Source organism: Diadema setosum, chromosome 15 (assembly GCF_964275005.1).
Source record: "Diadema setosum chromosome 15, eeDiaSeto1, whole genome shotgun sequence".
NCBI lineage: Eukaryota > Metazoa > Echinodermata > Echinoidea > Diadematoida > Diadematidae > Diadema > Diadema setosum.
Window position 1 is genome coordinate 25,137,064 of NC_092699.1, and position 6,666 is coordinate 25,143,729.

Here is a 6,666-nt window from a genome sequence, read left to right on the forward strand (position 1 = left end):
GCTGGATAAAAAGCCTGAAAATGCCACAGAATGCCACTTGAGAGCACTGATGTTTGTTCTAATTACCTGCAATGACTGTGTAACAAATCATAAGCAACAAGGTACTTGAGGATGCATTGAATTCTATTTTAGTACGAGAGGTTAGGTTTGGTAAGCCGATGTCTGTTTGCATCGCTGCTGGTGTAAAGCAAAGTGTACAGTTTCCTAGTGAACACAGGAGTTATAATAATCTTTGGGTACCTGGAGAGTGCAGTGAATATTAGGTCTGAGTTAATGAACACATACAAGGTTGATAAAAAAATTAAGGTGACTCAATGTTACCATACTGGTTTAAATACATACATATTCTGGATAATATCTAGGTTAGATGTGGATTAACCAGAGGTGATTGTATGAGTGTCTTCATTGCATTAGCTCTCTGAGATTATGTTATTTTCCTTGCTCACCTGTTATGGTAGCGCCTGAGGAATCTCTGAATCTTCCTCGCCGCCTCCTGCTCTCGCTTCATCCTGGCCTTGCGCTTATCCCTGAAAGTACAGAGCAAATCAACATGGATAAAGCCTAATATCACACAATGCTACACCAAAATATGTCATCTATTTTTATTCCCGTTCCCAATTCAATTCCCCCTCCAAACAGCCACTGCTACCAGCTCAACTCCCTCTGAAACGGGTTATACATGTGGCATAAATCTGATGTTGTAGAGTGCAACATCCTTATATCTAATCATCTAGCAACCCCTGTAATTTTGTTTGCACCCATCCCTGCTCCAGTTGACAAGTTAAAACATCCTGCCACAACAATCATCACCTCAAGTGAACAAGATAAAATTCACTCTACAAGATCTGTTGTCGCAAAAGGTAGTCCCCTCTTCATACCAGTCCTCCGATCGTTCCCCCAATTCCTCCTTGTCCCAGCAACCTGCCAAGCCCACCCTCCACCATGGCATAAGTCATCTCATTTGAACACATAGGGTAAAACCTGTGTTGCTAAAGAGTGCTCCATTCTGAAATCTCATCACCCTTCCAAACTTGTACTCCACCATTCCCCTACTTTTCCTCGCTCCAATCAACATGCTCAGACCGCCACATACCTCAACTGAATATGAGGTCTGTAATTGGATGTTGCACAAGAGTACTTCACCAGAAAATCTTACCACTGATTTTGCCAATCCTCTGACCATCATTTTCTGTTCTGACTGATATGCTCAGACCACCATATAATGAACTTTATAGAAAGCTCATCTTAACACAGGGCAAGTAAAATCTAATGCTGCATTGAAAAAGAGTCCTACCGTAATTCTTTCATCCATTCCAACCACACCTTCATACTTCTACCCCCCATTTCAGTACCAGCAAGAATGCTACAACCGTCATAATATGGCCTTATGGTCACTCTCACCTGAACCTCTGCTGTATGAGGATGGCGGCGTCCCGGCTCTTTCTGAACTGCTCCTGGGCCCGGTAGGTCCGGTAGCTGTTCTGGATGATGATGGCGGCCCGCCGGCTGCGCTGGAACTGCCGGTAGCTCTGGAAGGAGCGGAACTTGTTCTGGATGACGCGGGCCGCCTCCGACATGGACTTATAGCAGATGTACTGGATGCAAGACAGGGGCAGAAAACAAAGTAATGAGGGGTGAAGATGGTTAAAGTCTGTGTGGAAATATATGGTGGTGGTGAATCCAGAATAATGATGGAGGTCAAGAAAAAAAAGGAGACAGAATGAGCAGAACAGGGAGGAAAAGGAGGCAGAGAAGCAGAAGATGAAGAAGAAGATAGAGATACAGAAGAACAAGAAGAAGAAGAAGATGAGAAGAAGAAAAAGAAGATGATAATGAAGATGAGAGAAGAAGATGAGGGGATGGAGGAGTAGTAGAAGAAGATGAGGATGATGTGTTGATGAAAATGACCCCCTGGAGGAGGTGGAAAGGCAGGAGGAAGAATATGGAAGAGAAAAGGGAAGGTGAGGAGGCAGAGGAGAGGGATGAGGAGAAATAGGAGGAGAAGAAGACCGAGAAAGGAGGGATGATACAGAGTAGAAGAAGATGAAGATGAAGATGAAATACCTGTTTGTATCGTCGGTAGTAGCTCTGTATGATGACAGCTGCCTCCAGCTCCTGTTGCTTCTGTTGTTGCCTTCCCTGTTTGAGGCAAGAATGTCAGAGTGGCTTTAAACGGTGGTTTCAACGTTCTTTTATAATGTGGGTTGAACCAACGAGAGGACAAAGATGAGTTCAATACTCTATTTAGAATAACTTTAAAAAATCAATAATACCATGTACATTTTGTCAAATTGTAGACTCTTAGTAACTTCTAAATCAAACATTGAAAATCTGACCATCAAAATATTCATCATTGGCATAAATGGTGCGTACTTATGCCATGTGGAAAATAATTCTTGGCTTCGATCACAAGCTTTTGTCCACAATTTTTTCTGATGTGTAATTCTTTTCCTGGGACAGACAACCCTAAAAAGAAAGAAAGGTAGCATCAATTACATACTAAACTATTTGCACTATATTTCTAATAGCCTACCTTGACCAATTTCATTAATCAAAATTTAATGCATTACAAGTTGAGACCATGCCAAAAGTTACAAGCTTTTTAATAATTTTCAAATAAAAAGAAAGAAGAAAAAATTGATTAATATGATATTTTAAGTTGTGTTTACTCACTTTGTACTGCCGGAATGCATTCTGTATCACCAAGGCAGCCTGGTACAATTGCCTCTGTTCTTCATCTAACAGTGAAGGAAAAAAGGTATGAAAACATTGACATTTCACTTCAAGAAAGACCTAGGTCTTGTACCTTTGGAACCAGCTCCTGCAAATTGTGTTCTTATCATTGCTATCATCATCACCACCATCTTCACCATCATCATTATCACCATCTACATCATACATTTGTTCATCCTGAAGACAGTATTGTACACACTGTACATGATTTTAGTGAGAATAGATGGCATATGCAAATTAGGTTTAGTCATCATCATGTTCACATTTACCATCATCATCATCACCATCATTATCAATGTCATCATCATCCTCATCATCATCATTGTCATCATCACAATCATCATCATCTTCACATTCATGATACAGTTTTGTACACCCCACACAAGATCTCAAAGGCATTTATAAAGAAGTTATATATGTGGGTATTAGTAAAATGAAGTTCAATCTTGGATGCACCAGGTATAGGTGATGGGTAAGGAAAAAAACTCAATGGAGATGGAGGAAGAGATGCCATATTTGCATTTGACCATCTCCTCTTAAAGACCCACCTGACAGTGTAAGGATGGAGAAGGCCCACTGGAGGGCGTGGCCCGGTCCCTGGAGGAACTCACTCCAGTCCGCCGGAGGATTCTCCTCATCGAAGCTGATGTTGCTGGGGCTACTGGTGTGGCAAGAGGACTCCGCCCCGCTGTACGAACTGGCCGGGGAGTTGTCAAGGCCCGGCCTGAGAGATGAAAACATTATAAAAGCAAGAATAAAACCAAGGATTTAGCAGGAGGCAAGATCTCGTGGTGGTGATCACCACCATCGTCAGCATTGTTTTCACTGGGATTCCAGGATAAGACATTTGTTCTTTATTCTTCCATTTCCTAGTCATATTTCATTCAAACACAGTCAATCATTGCTATTACTACCTGCACTTACTCACAACAGCATCACATATTCTTTTTTATGCAAATGTTTCTGACAAATTTTGATGTACAAACGTAGCAAGGAATGGTAAGGCATATGACTGTGTCTATTATTCAGGTCAGATGTTACAGGAGGATGATGTCACAACTGGAACATGGATAAAGATGATCTGGGGTGGGGCGGAACAGGGTGCAGAAAAACTAGGAAAAATGTTTAAAAATATATGATGCATATTTTCCTGAGGTATTTAGTGATTTGGTAATGTACAGACCAAAAGGCATCAATAGAGATTAACATGCATTTAAATTGCAGGGACCCTTGAAGACTTATCATACCAACCCCCTAGCTAACCCAACACTCACCTATAGAGGGTGTCCTCCACCACCCCAGGACTGGAGAAGGAGCTAGCCATGGAGCTCAGGGTGTCCTGCATCGACTCCTGGTCGGCCTGCGAGAGGGGGCCCTCCGGCTCCATGGAGGAGCCAGGCAGGCTGCCCCGGGAGGACTCCAGCTTGATGTGGTCTGGCAGGGCGTCCAGGATCTGCTCCGCCAGGGAGAGGTACTGCTCCTGTGAGGAAGAGTTATGATGGGGGACAGAGTGACACTCACACTACATAACAAGGAGGAATACTGAGAACTAAAAGGGGACAAATATGTCACAACATTTAATTTTTTGCGCTCTTGTTACAAGTTCACTGTTGACATAGATAAAACATTAATCTCATGGTAGAAGCAATCATTTGCATAGCAGTCATTTGCATAGCAGTCATATGAATAGCAGTGTTCTGAAAGGATAGTTCTAAAAATAAAGACAGAGTTAGCTGGAGTCAGATTTTTTAATTCATCGTTTGACATGATTTGATATCATACTAGTATCCATACAAACAAGCAATCAATTCAGGTCATGAATAAATACAAAAAAAGACAGTTTACATCAAAAGACAACTGAGATATACTTTTACTATAAGAAAATCAGAAAATATCAATTTCATAAAACCAAACAGTGATGAGGCACGCTCTGAAAATTTTGGGCATAATTTCTTGTGATGCTCTTTGTCCTTACCATGAATATATCTACTAAAGTTGGAAAGGAAGAAAAATCTTATTACATTTCTTTATCATGAAGTTAAATCGTTTTAATACATTATCCTATGACTGAAATAGGCTTATTGTACAAGGTATCACTGTGAGAGATGAGAGAGTTTTTTTCTGGACCATACCTTGTTGCCACTTGATGCTCTGGGATGTAGGAGAGGGATGTACTCGTCGGTCTGCATCGGGGAGTCACAGCGCCTAGGCATCCCATCCTCCTCCCCTGCCCCTCTCATCTCCTGTTGCTGGGCAGCGGTCTGGAGCTCCTTGACGAAGCTCTCCCACATCTCCCTCTGGTCTGCCTGCTCCCGGTCCCCCTTGGTCTGGAGCCCCATCAGCTCCGCCGCATCCAGGTCACCAAGCAGCTGCGAGCCACTCAGGAAAGCATTGAGCGTGGCCTGGGAGATGGGAGGGGGGATGGGCATGGCGCTGGAGCCGGGTGCCTGGGGGCTGGATGCGCCCAGGAGGTGGTGGGGACTCTGAGACTTGCCGCTTCCGCTGCTGTCCCTCCGAAGGAACCCCTGCTGGACGTTGAGTGTGCTGCCGTGTCCGGCCAGCGTGTCGGTGAGCCGGGGCGACAGCTGGGGTGAGACGGCTGAGTTTGGTGTCACCAGACCCTGGGAGCTGGGACTAACAGAGAGGTTGGACAGGCAGCCGGAGGAAGGCGACTGAGCCTCGAAGAGAGGGGCGGAGTCGTCGGACAGGGACGAGCTGGGGGTGTTGGTAGTCGGTGACGACACCATGAAGGCAGGGACATTGTGGTGGTTCCTGGCTCGCGGGATCTGGATGGGGTCGCTGGGAGGTGAGGTGCCCAGTGGCCCCCAGGCCCTCTGGCCCTCCTGACTGGCCTGAGTGAGACCCTCGGCTAGCGATGCGTGTCCACGAGACTTGGCCACATCCAGGGGCAGGCGTCCAATGGAGTCGCTGATCTTGAGGCAGTGTGGTCGCCAGCGATAGAGGAGCAAGGCAGACTCCAAGTGACCCAATGCACAGGCCCACATCTAAGAAGAAAGACAATGATTTACCTTTAAACTTCAATTTCTGTGCCACACGTTCAGAATGACTTGTATACCACAGAGTTAAGATTTCAAATAAACTCGGGATTAAGGAACGAAACTGTTTTATAGCAATCATTTACTTGTCTACTTTTTACTGTGGCTGTATTGACAATCAAATGTTATATGATGACTTTGTGTGCACAAATGTTCTCTTCACAAAAATCCTCTGTTTTTGTTTGGCACAATGTGCCTGGTTGATAATGTTTGCCTACTATTTTCAGTCACCTGGAGCGGACCACACAGGATTGGCATCCCCCCACCCCCCCCCCCCCCCCCCCAGTTTACTCTGCATATTTTGGGTATTTTGGGAGTATTTGTTTTCACATTTCACCAGAGTATCGAGAAAGGGTAAGCACTTGCAGTTGACAGCCACCACTATTAAAAACAATGATGTTTTTAGATGATTCTTAACCCTTTCTGTGCCAGGAACTTTACACAGTGTGTGCAGTGCTATGGGGTTTTCTGTGCCATTCAATACTCAGAGCACACAAGGGGTTAAATGTAATCAGCTGTGTCACTCGTCCCGACAGAGTTCTGACTGCATTGGACTTACCAGAGGTGTGCATGAGGCATGGTCCTTGTTCATCGGATCCAACTCCAGTTCTGCCACAATACTGTTGTGATCTCTCCTAAATAAAGATCAGGAATATAGAACATCACAAGGCCAAAGGTCAACCTGAGTCTGTGATTCAAGGTCAGCCCTACACAACCTGACGTAAGCCCAATGTGGATAAGTGTACAATATTCTTTTTTCTTTCAAATAAAAGAAAACCATAAACAAAGACACAAATGTTCCTGCAGTAATTACTGAAAGCTTGTAAACAATGGGCTAAATAGCAAAAAAAAAATATTCACTTTATTTTCAATCGAG

At 44.1% G+C, this 6,666-nt stretch overlaps 1 protein-coding gene across 1 annotated transcript in view; it reads right to left on the minus strand.

Annotated features, from left to right (window-relative positions):
- Positions 1-442: 442 nt before the first annotated feature.
- Positions 443-6,666, minus strand: part of LOC140238828 (calmodulin-binding transcription activator 1-like) — a 130,734-nt gene continuing 124,510 nt past the window's right edge. Inside the window, exons 14-21 of the mRNA XM_072318727.1 lie at positions 6,349-6,424; positions 4,866-5,738; positions 4,008-4,213; positions 3,282-3,457; positions 2,674-2,738; positions 2,065-2,139; positions 1,402-1,595; positions 443-527 (exon numbers count right to left, since the gene is read on the minus strand). Of these exons, the coding sequence (XP_072174828.1) occupies positions 443-527; positions 1,402-1,595; positions 2,065-2,139; positions 2,674-2,738; positions 3,282-3,457; positions 4,008-4,213; positions 4,866-5,738; positions 6,349-6,424 (1,750 nt within the window). The remainder of the gene's footprint in view (positions 528-1,401; positions 1,596-2,064; positions 2,140-2,673; positions 2,739-3,281; positions 3,458-4,007; positions 4,214-4,865; positions 5,739-6,348; positions 6,425-6,666) is intronic.